We start from the raw sequence: 27,515 nt of genomic DNA on the forward strand, positions 1-27,515 counted from the left end.
TCTCGAAGCAGGGTCTTCAGTTTCTGTGGCGCTGGATGTGCAACCTGTCTATGTAATTTCTAAATGATCATCTTTTTGTCCACCAAATTCTCATTCTCAGCAGTTATCAAGACTTCATGAACTTTTTGATGAGAATCCTCTGGCTTCCTTAGTGGCAAGCAGTAATGACCTAACCAAGTAAAATGGAGATGCACATTTTTTCCCCAAGCACGACTGCTCTATCATTCATTCTTCATATCTAGCGTCGCCTGAGCCTTCATCACAGATTTACTCAACAATAGCGGTACCTCACTAGAAATCACATCATTACTGATAAACAGATTGATCCCCACTATCTTACAAGGGAGGACCACCTGTTTGGAGGATGTTGATGCATTGTCATCTCTGAACCTGAAGCAGGTAGAGCTTTCATACTCCTTGGCCTTCCACCGGTCTGCAGCATCGAGAGACTCCAGATAGCAGTTAAGCCAGTCCATGCTGCACACTGTAGAAGTGCAACCACTGTCCAGAACTGCACAATTGAAGGAATCTACCACCAAGATATTCCTCACCAGATTCAAACTGTGATCAATACAATTCCGTCATGGCAGTCACCATCATCATTTTCAGATGAATCAGTCTCGTGGGTCACTCCAAAAACATGATTCTTTCGCTGTGGGCAGTTCATTGCGTCATGGTACTGGGAGTCACACTGAAAACACCATTCCCCATGCGTTTTTGGGTTTAAACGTCTACGGTCACCATCCCAGACACGCTTTTTGCCCCGACTCTCAAATTGGCTAGGGTTACGGCCATTTTCAGACGTAATCATTAATCCCATCTTTGTATTGGGATTTTCGTCTAATATTTGGTTGACTGCGAAATTCGGTCACCATTGAATCCGCTATCCTTTGTTTTATAGCATAGTTGTTCGCGTTTGCTAAAAAAGTGGTAGGGAATGACTGTTTCCCCAGAAATTTTTTTAGGGCAGCAGCCATTTGATGTAAGAGAAGTTCTTTCCCCTGGAACTGAATCCCTGTTAGTACTAAAAGACTATCAACATGGGAAATGCGAGCACAGTCCAGTAATTTAAATGCCAGTACCGATTCTGGAATTTCAAATTCAAATCTCTGTAGTCTACTGTACCATTTATCAAAATTCATGATATATTCTTCCATGGACTGATCATCTGATTTCCTTAACCTATCAAAAGATCATTTGAGCTTCATACACTTCCAATAACTCATCCTTTTTGTAGGACTTATTCATAAGTTGTATCAGACGGTTTAATCCCTCTTCATGATCCAAATCATCCACTTTCCACTCTGAAAATACTTTACTCCTTATCTTACTTTTGGCTGGTAATGATGACTCCAAAACCATACCTTGCGTTTTCCAGGGTATAGCAATAACCCGGGTCCACATTTCAACTTCAGCCTTCCGTTGCTGATAAGGTTCAGAGTTAGAAAAAATTGGCGGATAGTCAAAACTTGCAATTTTGCACCATCCTTCCGCCATTCCATAACTTAAATTGTTAGCAGCAGTACACTTCTTTTCCCTCCGAGGACTAAGGCAGAAATCTTCATATACAGCAATCAATCAGCAAAGCTTAAAGTTCATCCTCTGCTACCATGTTGGTCACGATAAGAGGTTGTAGTGGAAGAATTAATCCAGGCAGGTCTCTTGGTTAAAGCTGGTTTATTTCCAAGACAATTCCTCAATGCCACTAACTTCCTAGTAGCTTCCACCCAAAGTGTTCCAGCTGTAACTTTTTATTCTATTCAGTTGGAATAATTAATGCCCATCACCTGTTTAACTACCAATTGGTTTTTAACAAGATGATTGTCATATTAACAAATGTCAGCTTATTTTTTCCCCAATAGCAACAGGCCTGCCCAACATCCTGAGCACAGGTAGCATTTGAAGTTGCCATTTTAGGACACCAGTAGGCTGTAGATTGTGCAGTAGAGGTATGAAATACTGTTCCTGAAATTTGCATTGTGTTTCATTAGAACAGTGTTGGAAACTAAAGACAGAGTGAGAATTAGTATGAGCCACAGGGAGGTCAAGGTCACACTTGGCACCGTGGCATAGTTATGTTCCAGGACAAGTAATCCAAAGGCCTGGACTAACAATTAAGGGAACATAAGCTCATTCCACCATGGCAGTTAATTTGAATTCAGTTTTTTTTAAAGAAAACTGGCCTCAGTAAAAGTAACAATAAAGCTGTTGAATTGTTATTAAAAGCCAACTGGTTCACTAATGTTCTTTAAGGAAGGAAACCTGCATTTCTTACTGATTTGGCCTGTGTGATTTCAGTTCCTCCACAATGTGCCCTCTGAAGTGGGCTCAGTTGAGTCAAACTACTCCAAGAAGACAACCCATCACCATCATCTTCAGGCAGCTAGTGATGAGCAATAAACGTTGGTCTTGCCAGCACACCCACATCTCTAGAATGGTGGGGGAAAAAATTCTTATGGACAAAATAGAGATGAAGCTGTGTGCACTATATTTGTCTGCAGTACAAGGAAGTACACAAAAGGAGTGTTTAGGGCCTAAGTGTGGGAGGAGGTAAATGTGAACAGGTGTTGTCAGCCCTGTTTTTGCATGGAAAGATGGTGGGGAAAGAACAACTGGAAATAGGATGAGGAAAATGTGTTTGGCTGAAAGATTGCTTTGTAGCTGGATGACCTGGTGAATGCAGAGGCTGGTAGGATGGGAGGTGAAGATACATAGGTACATTCCCACAAGGGAGAGAGGCCAGGCAACCAAAACCAAAGCCTCCTGAATGATGAAAGAAAGCGAGAGAGAGTAAATGAAGCAGAAAAGAGGGTGTGTGACAGATGTCAGGTTGATAATTCAAGTGAGAACCAAGCTAAGTATAGAAAGTTGAGGAAAGTAAAAAGGGAAATTAGAGATGAACAGGGAATGAAAATCAACTAGCAGTCAACATAAAAGGAAACCCAAAAAATCTTTTATGAGCATATAAATGGCAGGCAAGCGATAAGAAGAGGCATGAGGCCAATTTGGGACCAGAGAGTACAGCTGAGATACTAAATGTGTACTTTGCATCTGTGTTTACCAAGGAAGTGAATGTTGCTGAAGTGACAGTGGAAGAGGAGGTAATTGAGGTACTGGAACGGTTAAAAATTGATAGAGGTGGTATTGATAAGGTTGGCTATACTTAAAGTTGATAAGTGACCAGGTCCAGTTGGGATGCATCCTAGGTTGCTGAGGGAAGTAAGGGTGGAAATTGCAGAGGTACCGACCATAATCTTTCAATCCTCAGGTATTGAGATGGTGCCAGAGGACAGGAGAATTGCAGATGTTACACCCTTGTTCAAGTAACTGCAGGGCGGTCAGTTGAACCTTCGTAAATGTGAAAGCTTTTGGAACAAAATTAATAATCGCTTGGACAAGTATGGATTAATTAAGGAAAGCCAGCACATTTTTGTTAAAGGCAACTTGCAATTCCCTAACTTTATTGAATTTTTCGATGAGGTGACTGATGGGATTGATGAGAGCAATTAAATTGACGTGGCATGCGTGGACTTCCTAAAGTGCCACATAATAGGCTTGTCAGCAAAGTTGAAGCCCATGGGATAAAAGAAACAATGGCAGTATGGTTACAAGATTGGCTAAAGACACAAACCAGAGTAGCGAAGCATTGAAGGTATACAGTGGGGTTGCCCAGGGGTCAGTACTAGGATCACTGCTTTTTGTGATATAAATGAATGACTTGGACTTGGGTGTACAGGGCACAGTTTCAAATTTGAAGATGCCACAAACAGTTAAGAGGATGGTGATAGACTTCAAGAGGACACTAGCTGGAGAGGTGTGAAGTGATACATTTTGGTAGGCAGGATGAGAAGAGACAATGTACGGTAAACTAATTTTAAAGGGAGTGCAAGAACAGGGACACCTAAGGATATATGTGCACAAATCGTTGAAGATGGCAGGGCAGGCTAAGAAAATAGCTTAAAAAGCTTAAGGGTTCCTGGACTTTATAAACAGGGGTAGAGTACAAAAGCAAGAGAGTTTTGATGAACCTTTATAAAACACTGGCTTGGTCACAAAAGTATTTTCCAGTTCTGGCACAGCACTTTAGGAAGATGTTAAAGACCTTAGGATACAGGAAAGATTTACCAGAATAGTTCTAATGATGAGGAACTTCAGTTAGGTGGGTAGATTCGAGATGTTGGGGTTGTTCTCAGAACAGAGAAGGTTAACAGGAGATTTAATAGAGGTGTTCCAGATCATGAGGTGTATGGGCAGAGTAAACAGAGAGAAACTGTTCCCATTGCAGGTCTGAAACCCTTAAGGTGATTTGCAAAAGAACTAAAGGTGACAAGCTGTTATAACCTGGAACACACTACCTGAAACGGTGGTGGAGATAGATTCTATTGTGGTTTTCAAAATAGAATTAGATAAGGACTTGAGAAAGTATTTGCAGGTCAATAGTGAAAGGATGGGTGAGTGGGATTCACTGGATTGTTCTTTAGAGAGCTGGCAAGGAGTTGATGGCCAGGTAGCCTGTTCTGTGCTGTAACCATTCTGTAATTCTAAAAGATGTCACTACTAGCTAGCCTCTCACCTTGTATCCTCTAAACTTCAGCCCATCCAAAACTCTACTGTCTGTATCCTAACTTGCACCAATTCCTGTTGCCTATCTCTTCTGTGCTCACTAACCTATATTGGCTTCCTGTCTGACCATTTTAAAATTCTCATCCCTCCAATCTTTCTACACCTCTCCTAGATTCTCCTTACAACACATCTCTTTGATTAAACTTTTAATTTGGTGCCTGGTTTTACTGTATTGTGCTTCTATGGAAGTGTTTTGAAGTGCCTATGTTAAAGGCACTGTACATACAGATGCAAATGGCTGTTTTACAAACATAGATGTACAGCACAGGTGGCCATTTGGACCACCATGCCCATGTCAGCTGAAAAAAGTGTTATCCAGCTTAATCCCACCTTCCAACTCTTGGTCGATAGCCCCATAAGTTAGGGAACCTTAAATGCATATCCAAGTGTTTTTTAAATGAGGGTTCCTGCCCCTCCCACCCTTTCAGACAGTAAGTTCCAGACCTCCTCCACCCTCTGGTGAAAAAATATTATTCCTTAAATCTCCCCTCATCCATCTGCAATTGTTTTAAATCTAGACCCCCCCCCCCCCCGGTTATTGACATGTCTGTTAAAAAAGTAGGTCCTTCCTATCCACTCTGTCTAGGCCACATAATTTTATACTGCTCAGTTACATCTCCCCTCACCTTCCTCTGTTCCATAGAAAACGATCCTTGCCAATTCAATCTTTCCTCATACCTAAAATTCTTCATTCCTGGCAACATCCTCCTAAATATCATCTATACCCCTCTCCTAAGTGCGATAATATCCTTCCTTTAATACTGTGTTCAGAACTATACGCAGTGTTCAAGCTGCAGTCTAATTCATGTTTTATACAGTTCTCGCATAACCTCCCTGTTCCTGTATTCTAGGCCTTGGCCAATAAAGAAAAGGCCTTGACCACCTTTTCTACCTATCCTGCTACCTTCAGGAGTCTATTTACATGCACTGCAAGGCCCCTCTGTCCTCACATCTCTCAGAATCCTGTCATTTATTGTGTATTTCTTTGCCTTGCTTTTCCTCCCTAAATCACTTATCGAGATTGAATTCTACTTGCTATTTTACTGCCCACTTGACCAGCTCATTGATATCTTCCTGCTGTCTACTGCTTTCTGCTTTACTATCAGTCACACCTCAGAATATGAGAAATAGGAATAGGAATAGGCTATACTGCCCCACGAGCCTGCTCCGCCATTCAATAAATCATGGCTGATCTAACCTTGGCCTCAACTCCACTTTCCTGCCAGCCACTCATAATCCTTCATTCTCCTATGGTTCAAAAATCTATCTCAGCCTTGAATATATTCAATGATTCAGCCTCCACTCCTCTCTGTGGAAGAGAATTCCAAAGATTCACAACTCTGAGAAAAATCACTCCTCTTCCTTTGTCTGAAATGGCTGACCCCTTATTCTGAAACTATGCCTTCTAGTTCTAGATTGTCCCATGAGGGGAAACATTTCAGCATCTACCCTGTCAAGCCCCCTCAGAATCTTACATGTTTCAATAAAATCATACCTCGTTCTTCTAGCTGCTCAACCTCTCCTCATAAGATAACCCCTTCACCCCAGGAATCAACCTAGCAAGCCTTCTTTGAATTGCTTTCAATGCAACTATATCCTTAAGTAAGGAGACCAAACTGTACACAGTACCCCAGATGTGGTGTCACCAATGCCCCGTATGGTTATACCAAGAGTTACTACTTTTATATTCCATCCCCCTTGCAATAAAGGCTAACATTCCTAATTACTTGCTGTCCCTGCATGCTAATATTTTGTGATTTGTGTACGAGGACATCCAGATCGTTCTGTACAACAGCATTCTGTAATCTCTCCATTTAATATTTTGCTATTTTGCTTTTCTGTTCTTCCAAAGTGGATAACCTCACATTTTCTCATATGTGCCATCTGCCAAATGTTTTTCCACTCACTGAACCAACCATATCCCTTCACAGACTCTGTCATCACAACTTGCTTTCCTATTTATCTTTGTCATCAGCAAATTTGGCTACAATACACTCTGTCCTTTCTTTCAAATCATTAATATAGATCATAAATAATTAAGGCTCCAGCACTGATCCCTGTTGCCAACCTGAAAATGACCCTGTTAATAGTTAGCCAATCCTATGTCAATGCTATTATATTACCCCCAACGCTTTGAGCTCTTATCTTGTGCAATTATCTTTTATGTGGCACTTTATCAAATGCCTTTGTAAATTCAAATACACTACATCTACTGGTTCCCCTTTATCCACCTGCATATTACAGCCACACGGCCAATTTTCCTATCAACTGCAAACTTCTCGATCATAACCCCACATTTAAGTCTAAATCATTAATGTATACTACAAACAGCAAAGAATCCATTACTGAACCCTGCAGATCTCCATTGGGAATAACCTTCCAGTCACAAAAGTCACATGTTGACTATTATCCTTTACTTCCTGCCACTGAGCCATTTTTTGTCACTTTCCCTTTGAGCCCATGAGCTTTACATTTTCTGACCAGTCTGCCATGTTAACCTTATCAAGAGCCTTCCTAAATTCCATGTTTTGTTCCTTTTGCACCAATTGCTACTATAAAGTGCAGTAGCACCATCTATTGGTAAAACTGCAACCATGCAAGTAACACATACATTGTCACAAAAACAGAAAAGCTTAAAAACACTCAGCAAATTACATTTTTTCATTAATGGCCAGATCAGGAAGAAGCAGCAACACAGTAATTTCTATAACAGAAGGAGAGATCAGGGTGGAGAGCTATCTGCTGCTGGAATGTGTTATTTTGAGTAGTAGAAATTTGCAGCACAAGAGGAGGACAGCTCTTAACCAGCTGTCCATTTAGCTTAATTTATACTTTTTTTTTCAAATAGTTATCCACTTTTCCTTTAAAAGTTTTTATTGATTCTGCTTCCACTGCTTTTTTTCTGCCAAGAATTCAATTTCCTAAAATAAAAGCAAAATACTGTGGATGCTGGAGATCTGAAATAAAAACAAAGTGCTGGAAAATCTCAGTAGGCCTGACAGCATCTGTGGAGAGAGAAATAGAGTTAATGTTTCGAGTCCAATATGGGTCTTAGGAACTGAGGAGAGGTAGAAATATGATAAATCTAAAGACTTAAATCATAACAGCATAAAACTCGTATTCCTACCTCTGTTCCGTTCCGAAGAAGCAATTGGACTCGAAGCGTTAACTCTATTTCTCTCTCCACAGATGCTGCCAGACCTAAGATATTTCAACACTTTCTGTTTTTATTCCATCTCTTAAGCCTTTAGTGTCTCTACATGACTAAAGTTTCTTGTTGCTCGACTTATTCTTGGAACATGGGCAACATTAAAATGCAGGCAGAATTTATTATGTATGCATCCAGGATTTTGACCCAGCAATGACTGTAAGAACATAAGAACTAGGAGCAGGAGTAGGTAATTCAGCCTCTTGAGCCTGCCCCGCCTTTCAATACGATCATGGCTGATCTCATTTTGGCCTCAACTACAATTTCTCACCCTCTCCATATGACTTTTCAACCCATTATTAAAAATTAAAAATCTGTCTATCTCCTCAAATTTATTCAGCGTCCCAGCATCCACTGCACTCTGAGGTAGTGAATTCCACAGATTCACGACCCTTTGAGAAAAGTAATTCCTCCTCATCTCTGATTTAGATCTACCCCCCTTTAGCCTAAAACTATGGCCTCATGTTCTAGAATGCCCCACAAGGGGAAACATCCGCTCCACATCTACTTTGTCTATCCCCTTAAGCATCTTATATACCTCAATTAGATCTCCTCTCATCCTTCTAAACTCTAGCGAGTATAGGCCCTAAATTGCTCAATCTCTCCTCATAAGACAAGCCCCGCATCTCTGGAACAAATCTAGTGAACCTCCTCTGAACCACCTTCAAAGCAACTACACCCTTCCTCAAGTAAGGGGACCAAAACTGCACAGTATTCCAGGTGCAGTCTCGCCAATGACTTGTACAGTTGCAACAGCATTTCCCTATTTTCATACTCTATTCCTTTAGCAATAAATGCCAAAATTCCATTTGCCTTCCTTATTACCTGCTGTACCTGCATACTAGCTTTCAGCGAGGACACCCAGATCCCTCTGCACTGAAGCATTCTGAAGTTTCTCTCCATTTAAATAATTAGTCACCTTTTTATTCTTCCAACCAAAATGGATAACCTCACATTTATCCACTTTAAACTCCATCTGCCATTTTTTGGCCCATTCACCTAACCTGCCCATATCCATTTGTAAATTTCTTATTTCTTCATTGCAACTTACTTTCCCGCCTATTTTGGTGTCATCTGCACATTTAGCTATAGTACCTTCTATCCCTGAATCCAAGTCATTAACAGAGATTGTAAATAGTTGGGGTCCAAGGACCGAACCCTGTGTCACCCCACTAGTTACAGCCTGCCATCCAGAAAAAGACCCATTTATCCCAACTCTCTGCTTTCTATTGGTTAGCCAATCCTCTATCCAAGCTAATATATTACCCCTAACTCCGTGTGATCTTATCTTGTGTATTAATCTTTTGTGCGGCAATTTATCAAAGGCCTTCTGGAAGTCCAGATACACTACATCTACAGGATCCCCATTATCCACTTTGCTTGTCACATCTTCAAAGAACCCTAGCAAATTAGTCAAACATGATTTACTCTTCATAAAACCATGCTGACTCTTTTGGATTGCATTTTGACTTTCCAAATACCCCATTACTACTTAATAATGGATTCCAACAATTTCGCAACGACAGACGTTAAACTAACGGGTCTATAGTTTCCTATTTTCTGCCTCCCCCCCCCCCCCCCCCCCCACCCCTTTTGAATAAGGGTGTTATATTAGTATTTTTCCAATCCACTGGAACCTTTCCAGAATCCAGGGAATTTTGGAATATTAGCCAATGCATCCATTATCTCCGCTGCCACTTCCTTTAAGGCCAGTTAAAGTATTGTAAGTAATTGTAAATGAAATAAATTATAAGTACAATTATATATTCAGTTTCGGTTAGTGTGACAAGGAGGCAAACTTAGAGGTGCCCTTTTCTACCCTCCAAGAAGACGCCATTGGGTTTCAAGGTTTTGTGAGGTAAACATGGCAAGTTGCTGCAGTATAGCTCCTGAATAGCACATCTGCAACAAAAGTGCACTGTGGTGTTGGGGAGTGGGGTGGATATTGTCAGGGCACAGATCAAACAGTCTACTCTGTCCTGCCGCTGTCAAACATCCTATTTTATGATTGTACCCATAAGGTGCTGGGTGGTAAATATTCCATCACACTGACAGGAGCCATGTAGTTGGAGAGGCTTTGAAGACTCGGGAGCTGAGCCTCTTATACTCATGTACCGATTAGACTGGTCCCTGCAGCTTCTGGTCAACAATTAACCCCCAGAATGTTAATGATGGGGGACCTGGCACTGGTAATTTTGAGGTCATTGGGATGCTTTTCTTGTTTGAGATATCATTGCCTTACACTTGTGGCACAAATGTTACTTTCCTCTGTGATGTTGTCCAGGTCCTGCTGGAGGTTGGCATGGCTTTTATTTCACTATTTCAGGAATTGTGGGCAGGATTTTACCATTGGCGAGCGGGGGTGGGGCCCACTCACCGATGCGGGATGACGTCGGGCAGAACTTCAGACGTCACCCTGCCCCATTTAAATTTTCAGGAAGGCGGGGGGCGCAGCAAAATCAGCTGCGCGCCCGCGGACCTGTCAATGGCCAATTGAGGCCATTGACAGGATCAATTAAGCAATTAAAGGACCTGCCCGTCCAACCTTAAGGTTGGCGGGCAGGCCAGGAGCCCCAGCGGCAACTAGAAAAAACATGAAACCTCATCCAGCGGCGGGATGAGGTTTCATGTAGGGTTTTAAAATTTTTAATAAAGTTGCTATGGAAATTATGAACATTCCCCAACTCATGTGACATTGAGGGGACATGTAAGGGATTTTTTTTTTTCTATTTTTAATATTTCAAGTAGAGGCGATCTCCCTGAGGCAGCACTTAGCCTTAGGGAGATGAGTGCGCTCTTTCACGCGCATGCAGACGTCACGCTGGGCAGGCCTTAATTGGCCCGCCCATGTAAAATAGCGCCGTGCCATCAACCCCCCCCCCGCCCACGAATGGAGCTGAACACAGTAAAATAGTCCACAAATAATCCCAGTATGACAAGAAAAGACATTAATGAAGCAGCTGAAGGCAGTTGTAAAGAAAGACTTCCATTTCTGTTGGGCCTTTCATTACCAAAAGATTACCCAAAGTGCTTTGCAGCAGTTGAAATACCTCAAGTGTAGCCACTGTTTAAATATAATGATCAGATGATCTGTTTTTGTGATGTTGATTAAGTGATGAATAGATCCTTTCTCTTCGAAATAGTGCCATGGGATATTTTTATAGTCACAAGAACAGATAGGACCTCAGTTTAACATCACACTCAGAAGATGGTGCTTCCAACAGTGTAGCAGTCTGGAGTGTCAGGCTTGATTTTTGTGTTCAAGTCCTGGAGTGAGACTTGAACCCACAACCCTCAAAGGCACAAGTAACATCAACTGAGCCGCGGTTGGGCTATGGATGCTGCCCTGAGGAACTTAGGGCTGCAATTATTGACTTCCAAAAAATGCAGCCATTTTCATTTGTATTAGATATGACTACAACTATCGGAGGATGTTCCCTTTGACCCCATTTTTTAAGAATCCCTGTTGTCACTATCAGTTTCTGTCCTGATATTGGGGGCAGCAACTCCTCCAGCAGTTAGCTCATATATCCATGTCCGTGTGAAAGTTGATGGAGGTCAGAGCCAAGTGTTTCTGGAGAAACCCAAATTGCTGGACCTTTTGAAGGTTCCCAGACTCTGGAATAGAAGGGGGATGTTAGCTTTAATCTCCAGGTGATTCCTGCAATATTCTCTCCATTGGTGATGCTGCAGCTCAGGTTGATTGCTGAATGCTTCCTCCAAAACTCTGCAGTTTAAAATTTTCACTCCATTCACCAAAGACATTACACCTCTCTACAATATAAATTTATTTTGGTCCCTGCTTCCATAGAGAAATAAACAAAATTGATGCCTTGAGTGCTGCAACTCTGAAGTTTTATTTTGCTCCAGCATCAAAGACCTCATGGCCCTTTAGTCCCTTAGGACAAATTAGATAAGACCCAGTGTTCTGCACCTTTTTGCTAAGTTCATGTTGCTCTGCTTGGATTCAGTGTTGCTTGCTTAGTGTCATAAATTAATAATAGTAACCACAGCCATGGATCCTCAATCTCGATGTTTGCAATAAATTAACACACATTTTATCTCCTCCAATGATTCATTATGCCTTTATCGCACTCCAGACTGCCTGACGACAGAACCGTTGCAGTCCACTCTGTGGAGGATTGTTCATCTTGCACTGGGAATGCTCTCCGAGTCTGGACTGCGGCGTGCAGTCTTCCTATTAGTGGAATTGCTTACACTGTCATATTGGCTGTCATTATTCCTTGAATGCTCCCACTTTGGTGTTCCTTCTGCAGAAGTAGCACCCCATTTTGTTGCTTAAACAAGGGTTCTGTCACATTTCCAGCAAAGTGAGAGCAACTTGTGATTTTCCAACCCATGAGTGCTGATGATATGATTTGGACTTTATCTTAAAACCCACATGTATAAGGGAGCAGAATTAAAACAGATAGTGACCAAACTGTTGAAAGATTCTGGGTTACCAGAGTTATCTACAGTAACATTAATTATGCAAAAATACTGTTTCATAGAGATGAGGACGCATGCAACATGAATCTCTAAAGGGGATGCTTAGCCAAAAATGTTTGGAAACTTGTGCCCAAAAATATGAGCACCTTTAAAAATGTAAAGAATAAGCAATATAGATAAAAACAAAAAACTACTACGGATGCTAGAAATCCAAAACAAAAACAGAATTACCTGGAAAAACTCAGCAGGTCTGGCAGCACCGGCGGAGAAGAAAAGAGTTGACGTTTCGAGTCCTCATGACCCTCTAATTGAATTGAATTTGTGGCTACACCTCCACTCCAGCAGCAGAACGATGCATTGTATTTTGCATGCTAAAATGATCCTGTTATGACAAAACAGCATATCCTCTGACTAAACTTGAGCAGTGCCCATCATTTATGGCTCCACTCTTTGGGCTGGAACCTGTCTGTGCCAGGCAATTCATAATTCATTTCCATCACCATAGAAATGAATTACAAAAGCATTGCTTACAGAGTATGATGTGCATCAGTTATTTCTGGCAATTCAGAAAGCGTTTTAAACCTTGATAAACTGCAATTACCTTAATTATACTTCTGTGCTTTTAATGTCAATGATCATTAAATTTATATGATGAATGGAATAAATTAGCTGTAAAGATTGGTTTCTTCATTTGAAATGTACTAATTTTGCACAATTCACAATGGAAAAAAAGTCAAAAGCACTGCCGCCGCAGGGTGAACGGAGCATTGGTTGCTGCCTCCGAACTGAAAGCTGGTCAGTTTCCTGAATTGCTGCTGCTGCCTTTATAAAATGTCTTTAAAAAAGTAAAACAGTAGTTTCAAGTACCATTTAATAAGGTAATGAGGCAATACATACAAAATTACTATTGAATAATTGTTGCCTGCATTGTGGTGAGGGGCATAGCACTTGCCGAGTGACTGAGGCCATGATGGTTTTACTGCCCAATAGTTGTAGTGGGTGAATTGCGTTAGCCTCCCATGTCTGTTATTACAGTGCAGACTGTTGTACGTTATTGCACATTTCCTCAACATCGCACTTCTCCTTTGCACTCCTATTTCTGTTGCACTTCAAACTTTAAAAAAAGCATGAATGTCAGCACACCCTTAATTAAACTACATGAATTTACCCAGAAACATCAATTAGACTTTACAGCATTTAAATCACACACAGCTATACCTAAGGAAAATATACAAATCAGTGCATCATATACTTTTGCTATAACAATTTGCTTAAAAACACAGCATTAGTGGGATTCCTTAGAACATTTCCCTGTATCTAAAGACTAGACACAATGCAATTGGTGCAGAGTATGGCAACAAAGTACATAAGATTACATACAAAGGATGTACGGCAGACACGGGCCATTCTGTCCAATCAGAACATGCCAGTGTTCATGCTCCACATGACCCGCCTCCCATCTTTCCTCATCTAAATCTACCATTGTAACCATCTGTTCCCTACTCCCTCAAATGTTTGCCTGGCTTCCCCTTAATGATGCAAGGTTTTATTTCATTGGTGTTAATTAAGTTATAATAAAAACACTTACAGGAAAATGTAATTCAACTAGTAAATTGTTACAGTAGTTTATAGAAAGATGCACAAATTCAGGAGTCGGAACACTATAAATTTAAGAAACTGTAAGCTAGACTAAAGAGCTAGCTGACTAGACTAGACTTTTTTTCTTGATTATACCTCTGAAATACTGTGGGTCTTTTTTCTATGTTAAAGGTGCTGTTTGAATGCAATTATTCAGAGCTTGTGCTACAATAGTTACTAACTGAGATGTGATATTCAACATGATGTCCATTCTTGATCAAGCAAGACAGGAGATCTGGGGAGGGGAAGAAAATTTGAGTGAAGGGGCCTATGCTGAGGCTTGGATAAGTTGAATCATTTGTGTCTGTAGGGTTATTTCAACCCAAACCTTGCTGACAATCATTTCTTTGCCTTTCTAGGAAACAAGGCTGGGGAAGCTCATCAATGATGTACGGAAGAAAACTAAGAATGAGGAGCTTGCGAAGCGTGCTAAGAAACTGCTGCGGAGTTGGCAAAAGTTGTTGGTGGAGCCAGTCAGTCAAAATGAATCTGTACCCAGGACACTGCCCACCTCCCCTGGCTCAGCCAATGGTGGAGCTCATGCCTACAAGCATGATTTGCCGTCTCTGGCCACCAACACTGGAGCAGGGGCAGCCAAGCCAGTCCCAGATCTGAAAAGCAAGAATGATGTACACAATTCCTACTCCCTGCTTGCTGACAAGCAGGGCAGTCGGAAGCGGAAAGCAGAACACCACGATGGTACGAAGGGGCCACTGTCCAAAGTCCCAAAGGCCAATAATGAACAGCAGCAGAACTCTACACCACCACCTTCCAATGGAATCCGTGGCAGTCCTGAAAATTTCCCAAGTCCTCCAGACATGGCATCTGCAAACATCCACACCATCCCAGGCAAAAGCAGACCAGAGCACCAGACACCATATGAAAATGACAAACACAGCAAGATACCAGTAAATGCTGTGAAACCTCATACCAGTTCTCCAGGACTTGTAAGGAACCCAAGCACTTCCTCATTGCTAAAGACTGCTATTCTTCAACAACATGGAAAAACAGATGACACTGGGGTGCGTTATCGACCCAGTAGCCCCCGCTGTCAGTCGTTTAGCCCAAGGACTCTTAAACATGAGATGTTATGGAAACCCTCCACAACATATGCACCCAAGGGCTCTGTATCTAGCCCATCCCAGAGCTTTACAGGAATGTCTGCTCAAGCAGGTTCTGATTCAGATAGGACAACATCTCACTTACCCAAGAACAATGTTCAGGTGCCATCTCCCGTGCCTGTACTGCAGCAAGCCACAACACCACCTCTGCCAACCCAGGCAAAAGGCTTGCACCCGCCAGAGACCGAAAGTTCGTTAGATCGGCTGGGACACACACCTAGTTTAGACACTCTTGGTGAAAACCAACTGCAGCACCATTCTGCACCAACACTACAGCAACAGGACTCTCCATACCCCTCTCACAGTCCCAATTCATCAGCTTCACATCGTGGAGAATCCTTGCACAGTCATGAGTTGGATGCAGCAATGGGAGAGTTGTCCTCCAATGAGTGTTCCTCTTTTGGTTATGACAGCAAAAAGTCATCTAAGAAAAAATACAGGTCTAGAGACTATCAGGTGAACTTAGACGGACAAGTTATCGATGAAAGTGTGAAACCTGTACGATTGAAAGAACGTAGAATTACTTTTGACCCTGCTACTGGGCAGATCAAACCTTTAACCCATAAGGATTCATCTCAGGCTGAAAGCCCAGTTCTACCTGAGCCTCATCGAACCACTGAAATTGTACAGGAGCAGAGGGTAAACTTGCAAAGTACTTTAGATCAAACAAACTGGAAGGAGTTATCCAAAAATGAAATTATTCAGTCATACTTATCGAGACAAAGCTGCCTTCTTTCATCCTCGGGAGTGCAGCCACCAGGAGGTCACATTGTTGAGTTCCTACAGCATGAAAGCCACAGGTATAGCACTAGCACAGAGGCCCGTGAGGTCCACATATTAGTACCTACCGACTCTCCCTCAGAACTTCCTGGGGTCACTAGGGAGATCAGAGGCTTGGATGTTCACCGAATACACCAACAACATTGGGCAGGTGTGAACGGTTGCATTGACAACCATGGCAAATGGTATGATTGGACGCAGGGCATATCTTTGGACCCTCATGGTGATCAGGGACAATTGCACATACTGCCGTACGTCTGTCTAGACTGAACGATAATGCCCTTTTGGCATGCTTTGAGGTTTAAAGTCAGCTGGTGGCAAACAAGTGGCTCCCACTTACTGGAAATGAGCAAAGGCCTCTGGGATGCAGGTTAAAGTTTTGAAGGATCTGTTTCTCAGTTCATCTGTGTAGGTCCCCCACCCCTAACCCCCTCTCTTCTGCAGTTAGCTGCTATCAGTGTTTTAATCAAAATTGCGAAGGAGGGAAAGGAGCACAAGAGAAGAGAAGGTTGTGAAGGAAAAAATGAGAGGTGGTTGGTTCTGTTACATGAGCAACTCACCACACAGATTAAGGCAGGTCATAACCAGGGGTCGACAAGCCCGGTGCGGAGTGGTTTGTCGGTAGGAGAAAATAGAGGTTTATTTAAGGTTCCAGCACTTTACAGTGGGCTGGATACGGTCTTGGGGCACGTACAGGAGCTTTATGTGGCATCAAAACTAAATGAATAATGTTACTTTAAAAAGTATGGATCTATTTATTTGATTTGATTTCTTTTTTTAAAAACACCTTTAATTTGGCAGTGAGATATGTGAGACAAATGTGCAAAAACTGTAGATCTCTCTTTTATTTACATCACACATCTCTTTTCTTCAGGATATATTTTTAAAGTGAAAAATCATGACAGGCTGTGAACATTTGCACAGTACAGCATCATACCAAACATTCCATAGGTCTTCATGTGCTGGGAGTTGCTGTCGTCTTCTGTTTAGACAGGAGATAAAATCCTTGGGTCTTCATAATCTAGGTTTAAAAACGTTTAAAGAAGAACTATTTTAGAAAGTCAAAGATTTGGGTTGTGCTTTTTTATTCTCCCACCACCAGTCAAAATTCAAAAGTTAACTATAATTTTGTTCTCTGCTTTGCTCTCTCGCTTGATCTCCACATTCGTTCTCACTTGTCCAAATCCCAAAGTGGAAAAAAAGAGGGTGCTACTGGTTTGCAACTTTGTACTGTGAGAAGTTGATTTAAAAAAAAATTCAAAAAAAAATTTCAAAAGGAATCTGTTTGTATGCTGGAGATATACTTGTTACCATTCCTTTAGATATTGTTTGCCTTATGGAATCCATCATACCACAACCGCAAAAACAAGAAGCCTTAGTGAATGTACAGAAATTAGACTTCTGTGTTCCTCTCAATGCAGAAGGAATGACTTTGCTATTTGGTCCTTTTAAGTGGACACGTTGTGATATAAATGTGGAAACAATAAAAAAAAAATTTGCACAAAAAACTGTCCCCTTTCATTCAGAAAAAAAACTATGGTGAATTTGCTTCGTCGAGATTACACTTCACTTTTAATCATCTGACTAATTACACACGTTAGAAACTAATGCAAATTTAAATGTTTCATCTCCCCAGCTATAAATGGATGATCAATTTTGTGTTTAATGAAGTGGATTCTTCCATTGGTTTCTATTTCACATGTATTTATCCATCAATGTGAGCAAAATAAGTTTACTTTGATATGGTGTGGAATGCCTTGGTCTGAATTAGAGTTGTACTGCCCTTGTTCTGGTTTCAAAATCCTGCTGACTCGATGGGTATGCGCAGTGAGGGGTGGGTGGTGCTGAATGATAAACCAAGAAAATCCCAGTTTTCATCCAGAGGCTTTACATGGAGGAATGGTCTGTCTGTGTGGCGGTGAATGCACGATTGGCCCCTGTTCACTTTAACCAGGCAGTGATGTATTGAGCAGGGTTCCTATTTTAACCAGTTACTCCTACTGGAAAATCTGTGTATATGTGTAAGTAAGTTGAGTTACCATATGTGGCTTGACTTCCCAGTTAAAAAGCTGACTGACCAGGTTTGTTGATGGAGAAAATCCAGGTGAGCTATGAGAGGCCCTGTTGGAACTGTATCCTAACATGTGTCAGTACCTTCAAAATATTAGGAGGAAAATACACTGGATTGAATCACTTGTTTAACTCTCTGCTTGTCTCCCACTGATTTGTTCCAACTTCCCCTCTATCTTTTATGCTTTATTTAGTTATTTCTTTCTCTCTTTCCTCATTACTTGAAGTTTTATGTATTCTTAAAGATTGTTTTTCTTTTAAAAACAATTTTCACAATTAAATGATTTTAATGGAAAACGGAGAGTTTCACAAAGGCTCAGCAGTAAGTAGTTGAGCTACAGAGACCAACAAGGTTCCTTCTTGGAACTCCATCTGATCTTGCCAGGGCAGCAAGAAGGTTGCTACTATTTTGTGCTGTGCTGCGGAGGGGGAAATTAACCTGAATCCTCGGTTTTGTTTACCATCTCTAACGATGTCGGCTGGTGGAGTGGGCTCTGGGTGAACCCAGGATCAAACTTAATTGTGATCCTCCTTGTGGTTGTCACTGCCATGGTTCTGACATAATTTACCATTTGCGTACAGAGGGGCTACTGATTCCTGCAATTACACTTCAGTATGTCATTAATTCAGGTAATTGAAAGAGAAAGTCATTTGGTGCTATCAATGGCCATTGGATATAGATTGCTTCCATTTAACTCAGTTAAAAGCTCATTGAGCAAACAGAACAGCAGCATTGGGGTTATGTTAGCTTTGGGATCTCTCTCTATGCTTACACCACTGGTGGTAATGGATCCCATTAGAGCTCAGTCATGGCTGCATTTGTTTTTTGCTAAGATGGGTCCAAGTGGTAACGTGGCTTAGTGAAGAAACAAATCAATATAGGGCAGCCCTGGAATCACAAATATCTTTCTTTAAAATGACCCTTTTAATTGAGTTTACTGGTACGTATGTTATTTCTCCATCTAAAGATTGAACCTCAATATTAAGACTAGTTCCAATAGAAACAATGGCACAGATTGTAAACACTTAATATTTTTGTAGTTTCTCCCGTTCCTCTGACAGCCGGACAGTTTTGCATCCTTGTCACTTGAAATTGGTGACAGGCTGGTTCACTGGACCCTAGTTTGCTCAACTGGCTGTTTATGTGCAAGTGAAGACTATGAAAGTCAAAGGACTTTCCAACCATGGAGGTAGGAGAGGCGAAAAGAGCATTTGTAAAGAAAAATATTTTCTTTAACTGTTGAGTATTGATAACAATGCTAGGAAAACTAGCTTGGAAGAGTAACTGCACCCCAAGGTAAGATGAATTAACATAAAATCATTCGGCACAAGGAGGTCATTCAAGTCATCATGACTGTGTTCGCTTTGAAACAGCCAACCAATTGATCCCACCCACCCTCTTTCTTCACAGCCTTGCAAATTTCTCCTTTTCATTTATCCATTTCCTTTTTGAAAGTTTTGATTGAATCTACTTTCATCACCCTTTCATGCAGTCTTTCCAGATCGTTACAACTTGCTCTCAGGTTGTGACACCTTGCTGTATACAAAATTTCTCCTCATCTCCCCCTCTGTTCTTTTTGCTAATTATCTTAAATCTGTGTCTTCTGGTTACCACATTGCCTGCCAATGGAAACCGTTCCTCACTATTAAAACCCATGATAAATTTTGAATACTTCCACCTAATCACCCCTTATCCTTTTTCTGCTCGAAGGAGAACAATCCAAGCTTCTATAGTTTTTCCAACATAAGCGTCTCATTTCTGGTACGATTTTAGTACACCTCTTCTGCACCGTCCAAAGCCTTGACATCCAAGCTAGTTTTCTTTTCCAGAGGAGTTAAGGATTCATCCTTTCTGCTACTTCAGAGTCAGAATTAATAATTGCAGTCACTAGCTGATTGCCAAAAGAAACTCTTGAATGTTTTGATTTAAAATTTTTCTGACATGCACTTTCAGTAACTTATTTTTGTGAAGCGATATCTTAATTTGTTTAAACAATTATTATGTTCAAGGTGCTATATAAATAATACATCCCAAGGTACAGGGAATAATTAAATCTATAACAGGCTTTTCAAACAGAATGCGATCAACATGTCACTGTCAGAGTTCCAGGTCCTAAGTATTCATACGGTAAGCCTCCCAATCTCTTCCAGGCACTTGTGGGAGGCACCAAGTAGAGGTCAATGTGTTGCCCAGAAAGGAAAGATTGAGAGCTTTGTCATTTGTCTGTGCCCCTCTCCACTTCCTGGAGTTCAAATAAAGAATGGCACTCCTCTTTACTCTCCCAGTGTGAACATGGAGAACAGCTTGGGCTGACAAGTGGCAAGTAACATTTGCGCCACACAAGTGCCAGGCAATGACCATCTCCAACAAGAGAGAATCTAACCATCGCCCCTTTACATTCAATGGCATTACCATCACTGAATCCCCCACTATCAACATCCTGGGGATTATCATTGACCAGAAACTGAACTGGACTAGCCATGTAAATACAATATTTGGCCAGAGGAGCAGGTCAGAGGCTAGGAATCCTGTGATGAGTAACTCACTACCTGACCCCCAAAACCTGTCTACCATCTACAAGGCACAAGTCAGGAGCGTGATGGAATACTCCCCATTTGCCTGGATGAGTGCAGCTCCCACAACACTCAAGAAACTTGACCCGTCCAGGTAAAAGCAGCCTGCTTGATTGGCACCACATCCACAAACATTCACTCCCTCCACCAACGACACACAGTAACAGCAGTGTGTACCATCTACAAGATGCACTGCAGGAATTCACCAAAGCTCCTTAGACAGCACCTTCCAACCCCATGACCTTTATCATCTAGAAGGACAAGGGCAGCAGATAGATGGGAACATCATCAACTGGAAGTTCCTCTCCAAGTCACTCACCATCCTGATTTGGAAATATATCGCCATTCCTTCACTGTCGTTGGGTCAAAATCCTGGAATTCCCTCCCTAACAGCATTTTGGGTGTGCCTACATCACATAGACAGCAGCAGTTCAAGAAGGCAGCTCACCACTACCTTCTCAAGGCCATCTAGGGATGAGCAATAAATGCTGGCCCAGCCAGCGAAGCCCATGTGCCTTGAATGAAAAAAAACCAATAGATTTGAAACGAACAATAGGAAAATCATTTCATTGAGTGCTTGGTGAAAGAAAAATCTGTCCAAAAATGGAAAGTAATGTCAGTATTGAATTGGGATCTAACTGAGACAGCTGGTAAGGTGATGCCTATGTGAACAAAGAGGGGTGCTGCTTTTCTTTTTGTGATATCTCCTATGTCAAAGTTGCTCTCGAGTTTTCCTGTACTACGTATTATCCTTAGGCAGGTAACTGGCCCATGTGTCTGCTGGTGGTATGTTCCAAATCTATATCGAAGTACTGGAGAAGATGCAAAAAATTATGAAGGTGATCGACTGAAAAGGTTTAGGGCTCTTCTATAGACAAAAGAGAAGAGGGGTGACTTAATAGGTCTTTAAAATTATGAAGATGTCAGAGAGTAGACATTCAGAAAATGTTTCCGCTTGAAGGGAAGTCCAAAATACAAGCATATGAACATATGAATTAGGAGAAGGAGTAGGTCATTCGGCCCCTCGGGCCTGCTCCGCCATTTGATATGATCATGGCTGATCTGATTGTGGCATCAACTTTACTGCCTGCCCCCTTGTCAGTCAAAAATCTATCTAACTCAGCATTAAAAATATTCGATGATACTTCCCTCCTCTCTGGAGAAGAGAATTCCATAGACTAATGACCCTATGAGAGAAAAAAAATCTCCTTATCTCTGTCTTAAATGGAATACCCATTGCACCTTCTCCAGTGCCTCTATATAGAGTTTGTAACAGCATCTGTAGACACCTGGGTCAGTTGTCTGCCATGGGACGACGCATAGTACAGGATTTGTGGGGGAGACTAGTTCTATTCTCTCCCACAAGAGGAAAAATCTTCTTGGTATCCATCCTATCAAGTCCCCTCAGAACCGTATATGTTTCAGTTTGATAACCTCTGTACAACTGTCGCAAAACTTCTCTACTTTTATATTCCCTTCCCCTTGCAATAAATGGTAACATTCCATTTGCCGGACCTGCATTCTAACTTTTATGATTCACATACTAGGATGCTCAGATTCCTCTACCGCAGAGTTCTGCAAGCTCCCTCAATTTAAATAATCTGCTTTTCTATTCTTCCTGCCAAGGTAGATAAGTTCACATTTTCCCACATTGTACTCCATTTGCCAACTTTTTGTCCACTCAATTAACCTATCTTTATTTCTTTGCAGACTCCTTATGTTGTATTTCACAACTTACCTTCCTAGCTATCTGTGTGTCATCAGCAAATTTAACAATCATGCATTTGGTCCATTCCTCCAAGTCATTAATATAGATTGTAAATAGTTGCGGTCCCAGCGCTGATCTTTGTGGCGCTCCACCAGTTACATCTTGCTAACCCAAAAATGACCTTTTTATCCCTACTCATTGCTTCCAGTTAGCTAAACAATCCTCTATTTATGCTAATATGTTACCCCTACACTGAGTTTTTATTTTGTGTAGTAACCTTTGATGTGGCACCTTATCAAATGCCTTCTGGAAATCCAAGTACATCACATCCATAGATTCCCCTTTATCCATGTTCCTTGTTGCTTCCTCAAAGAACTCCAATAAATTAGTCAAACATGATTTCCCTTTCACAAAACCATGTTGACTCTGCCTGATTGCATCGAGATTTTCTAAATGCCCTGCTATAACCACCTGAATAGATTTTAACATTCTCCTTATGACAGAGGTTAAGCCAACTGGCCTAATTTCCTGGAAAAACTCAGCAGGTCTGGCAGCATCTGCGGAGAGGAACGCAGTTAACATTTCGAGTCCATACGACTCTTCAACAGAACTAAGTAAAAATAGAAAAGAGGTGAAATATAAGCTGGTTTGAGGTGGTGGGGAGAGGTGGGCAGGTAGAGCTGGATAGAGGACAGATGGAGCACTGGAACAGGCTGTTCAGCTCAACTGAAACATAGTGTACCTCTATCCATGTTTCAGTTGAGCTGAACAGCCTGTTCCTGTGCTCTGTCCTCTATCCAGCTCTACCTGTCCCACCAACCCCCCCATCCCCACCCTCAAACCAGCTTATATTTCACCTCTCTTCTATTTTTACTTAGTTCTGTTGAAGAGTCATATGGACTCGAAACGTTAACTGTGCTCCTCTCCACAGATGCTGCCAGACCTGCTGAGTTTTTCCAGGTTTTTATTTTGTTTTGGATTTCCAGCATCTGCAGTTTTTTGCTTTTATCTTGGCCTAATTTCCTGCTTTGTCTCCCTCCTTTGTTGAATAGAGGAATTACATATGCTATTTTCTAATCTGATTGGATTTTTTCATAATCCAGGGAATTTTGGAAAATTAAAACCAGTACATTTACTATCTCAGCAGCCACTTCTTTAAGACCCTAGGATGAAGTCCATTAGGACTTTGGGACTTGCCAGCCTTTAGTTCTAATTTTCTCGGTATCCTTTCTCTGGCGATTGTAATTGTTTTAAGTTCCTCCCCACCTTTCTCCTCTTGTTTTACAATTATTTCTGGGATGTTATTTCTGTCCTGTACAGTAAAGACACAAAATATTTGTTCAGTTTCATCTGTCATGTCCTTATTTGCCATTATTAATTCCACAGACTCTGTAGGGGACCAAGGCTCACTTAAGTTACTCTTTTCCTTTTCAAATACCTGTAGAAACTCTTTCTATTTATATTTCTAGCTAGCTTTTGTACTCAAATGCCTCCCTACTTATTTTTTTAGTCATTCTTTGCTGCTTTTTATATTCTGTATAATCATCTGACCTGCCATTAATCTTTATGGAATTCTACACATTTTCTTTCAGTTTGGTACTATCTTTAACTTGCTTGGTTAGCCACAAATGATGCATCCTTCTCCGAGAGACTTCCTTCTCACTGGAATGTATCTTTGCTGAATATCATGAAACATCTTGTTAAATGTCTGTCACTGCATCTTTACTGACCAATCCCAGTTGTATCCTCATACCCTTATAATTGCCTTTGAGTTTAAAACACTAGTCTTTCCCTCAAACTGAATGCGAAATTCAATCTCATTATGATCACTGCTACCGAGAAGCTCCTTTACTATGAGGTCACTAATTAATCCTGATTTATTGCACATTGCCAGGTCTAGAATAGCCTGCTCTCTGGTCGTAGAACATCGAGGCTCTAGAATTAGAGGTTAGGAGTATAAAACAGCCGCTAATGCACCCAATATGAAACTCCTAAGTAATTTCTTTACCCAAAGAATGATTAGAACGTGGAATTTGGAATGTGGAGTGGTTCAGCTGAATAGTATTGATGCATGTAAGCTAATAAAGACATAAGGGAGAAAAGGAAATGCTGATAGGGTCAAATAAAGTAGAGGTGGAGGAGACATGGGTAGAGCATGAACACTGGCATACACCAGTTGAGCTGAACAGCCTGTTCCTGTGCTCTTCTCAAATGCTGGCCTAGTGGCCAACTTATTATTTGACTTTTCTACCTCTGCCCCTTTGCGCCACCACCCACACACAACAACAAAAAGATTCAAAGAGCCAGTTGTTCGTTCAGTACTTGCACAAATGGCTCTAGTTGAGAACTGAATGCAGGTGCTTTCCACTCTCCAACCCGTCAACTTATTTCCATCTTTGGAGCTGAATTCAGTGTTATGTGACATGCAATACCAGTTGTTCAGCTGTAACTAATCAATGATAGGATTTTACTAACTCAATTTGGATTTTTATCTGCCTAATATGTCATTCTTGTGTGGACAAGCAGAAAAACAGTTCTGAACCTACTTTCGTTTCATATGATGTCTGTCGAGGGACAGTGATGGGAATAAAAGGCTCACTGGTGTTTTAACCTACTGATCCATTGTTCCTGGCATGGTGGATTTACTAATAAACCACTGGTGACAAAACTTGAATATTAGGAGAACACAAGCAAATATCTCTCTGTTCTTTGCATTTATGGAGCACTTTTTGTGACCTCAGGATTTCCCAAAATCAATTTTGCAGGCAGTGAAGTCCTTGTGTTCTTATTCGTTCATGGGTTGTGGGTGTTGCATTGCCCATCTCTAATTGTCCTTGAGAAGGTGGAGTTGTGAGCCTCCTCCTTGAATTGCCGCTGTCCATGTGGTGCTGGTACGCTCACAGTGCTGTTACAGGGTTTTGACACAACGACAGTGGAGAAACTGGGATATAGTTCCAAGTCAGGAAGGAGTGTGACTTGGAGAGGAAATTGTAGGAGGTGGTTTCCTCATGCGTCTGCTGCCCTTGTCCTTCGAGATGGTAGAGGTCATGGGTTTGGAATGAGCTGTCAAAGGAGGCTTGGCAAGTTGCAGCACTGTATTTTGTATATGGTACACACTGCTGTTACTGTGCAGCAGTGGTGGATGGGGTGCAGATCAAGCAGGCTGCTTTGTCCTGGATGGTGTCAAGCTTCTCGAGTGTTGTTGGAATGAAACGCATCCTGGCAAGTGGAGAGTATTCTAGCACACTTCTGACTTGTGCCTTGTAGATAGTGAATAGACTTTGATGAGACAGGAGGCAAGTTACTCGCTGCAGAATTCTCAGCCTCTGATCTGCTCTTGTTGCCACAGTATTTATATGGCTGGTCCACTTCACTTCCTGATTAATGGTAACCCTCCTTCCTCCTACCCTACACCCACCCCCCTCTCAATAACCCCGCCCCTCTACCCCCTCCCCTCTACCCCCCTCCCCCTCCACCCGACCCCCTCCCCCTACCACCCCCTCCTCCCCTCCTCTCCCCCTCCCCCCTTCCCTCCTCCCCCTTTCCTCTACCCCCTCTCCCTCCCCCTCCCCATACCTCCCCCCACCCTACCCCCTCATCGCCTGCACCCACCTCCTCCCCTGCACCTACCTCCTCCCACACTCTCCCTCCCCCTCACCTCCCTCCTCCCCCTCACCCTCTCACTCCTCCCTCGCCCTCTCCCTCCTCCACTCTCCTTCTCCTGCTCTCCTTCCTTCCCCCCTCTCCCCCTCCTCCCTCCCTCCCCCATCCCCCTCCCTCCTCCCCATCCCCCTCCCTCCATTCCCCTCCTCCCCCCATTCAAATCCCTCCCTCCCCCACCCCCTCATTCCCCCTTCCTCCCCCGATTCCCCTCCCTCCCCCTCCCCATTCAAACCCCTTCCTCCCATTCCCCCTCCCTCCCCTCCATTCCCCCTCCCTCCCTCCCCTCCATTCCCCTCCTCCCATTCCCTCTCTCCCTCCCCCCATCCGTTCCCCTCCCTCCCTCCCTCCCCATCCATTCCCCTCCCTCCTCCCATTCCCCTCCCTCCCCAACCCCATTCAAATCCCTCCCTCCTATTCCCCTCCCTCCCTCCTCCCATTCTCCTCCCTCCCTCCCTCCCCCCATTCTCCTCCCTCCCTCCTCCCATTCTCCTCCCTCTTCCCTCCCCATCCCCTCTCTTGCATTCCCCTCCCCTACCCCTTCCTCTTCCCTCCCCTTCCCCACCCTCCCATTCCTCTCCCCCTACCTCCCCTACCCCTCCCTCTTCCCTCCCCTTCCCCACCCTCCCATTCCTCTCCCCCTACCTCCCCTACCCCTCCCATTCCTCTCACCCTACCTCCCCTATCCCTCCCTCTTCCCTCCCCTTCCCTCCCTCCCCTTCCCCTCCTCCCATTTCTCTCCCCTCCCCCTCCCTCCCCCACCCCATTTGCCCATCTCCCCCATTCCCACCTCTCCCCCACCCCCATCTCCCCCACCCCCATTCCCTCCATCTCCCCCATTCCCCCCTCTCCTGCTCCCCCATATCTCCCCCCGCTCCCCCATATCTCCCCCCGCTCCCCCATATTTCCCCCATCACCCCCACCCCCCATATCTCCCCCTCTCCCATGTCTCCCCCGTGTCTCCCCCGTCTCCTCCTCCCCCATATCTCCCCCTCTCCCCTATCTCCTCCATTCCCCCTCTCCTCCATAGCTCCCCCCCTTTCTCCCGCATCTCCCGCTCCCCCATATCTCCCCAATCTTCCCCCTCCCCACCTCCCCGATTCCTCACTCCCCCTCCCCACATCTCCCCTCATCTCCCCCATTCCCCCCGCTGCCGCTTCCCCATTCCCCCCGCTGCCGCTTCCCCGTTTCCCCCACTGCCCCTCCCCCATATCATCCCCTCCCCCATCACCCACTCCCCCATCTCCCCCCTATCTCCCACTGCCCCATATCTCCCCTATCTCCTGCTGCCCCATATCTCCCGCTGCCCCATATCTCCCCTATCTCCCGCTGCCCCATATCTCCCCTATCTCCCGCTGCCCCATATCTCCCCTATCTCCCGCTGCCCCATATCTCCCCTATCTCCCGCTGCCCCATCTCTCCCCTATCTCCCGCTGCCCCATCTCTCCCCTATCTCCCGCTGCCCCATCTCTCCCCTATCTCCCGCTGCCCCATCTCTCCCCTATCTCCCGCTCCCCCATCTCTCCCCTATCTCCCGCTCCCCCATCTCTCCCCTATCTCCCGCTCCCCCATCTCTCCCCTATCTCCCGCTCCCCCATCTCTCCCCTATCTCCCGCTCGCCCATATCTCCCCTATCTCCCGCTCGCCCATATCTCCCCATCTCCCCCTCGCCCATCTCTCCCCT

The 27,515-nt window shown here is 43.2% G+C and overlaps 1 protein-coding gene across 1 annotated transcript in view; it reads left to right on the top strand.

Annotated features, from left to right (window-relative positions):
- Positions 1 to 17,327, top strand: part of LOC144688718 (mediator of RNA polymerase II transcription subunit 26-like) — a 169,311-nt gene extending 151,984 nt beyond the window's left edge. Inside the window, exon 3 of the mRNA XM_078555593.1 lies at positions 14,278 to 17,327. Within this exon, the coding sequence (XP_078411719.1) occupies positions 14,278 to 16,089 (1,812 nt within the window). The 3' untranslated portion in view covers positions 16,090 to 17,327. The remainder of the gene's footprint in view (positions 1 to 14,277) is intronic.
- Positions 17,328 to 27,515: the final 10,188 nt, after the last annotated feature.

This window comes from Cetorhinus maximus, chromosome 13 (assembly GCF_964194155.1).
Source record: "Cetorhinus maximus chromosome 13, sCetMax3.hap1.1, whole genome shotgun sequence".
Classification (NCBI taxonomy): domain Eukaryota; kingdom Metazoa; phylum Chordata; class Chondrichthyes; order Lamniformes; family Cetorhinidae; genus Cetorhinus; species Cetorhinus maximus.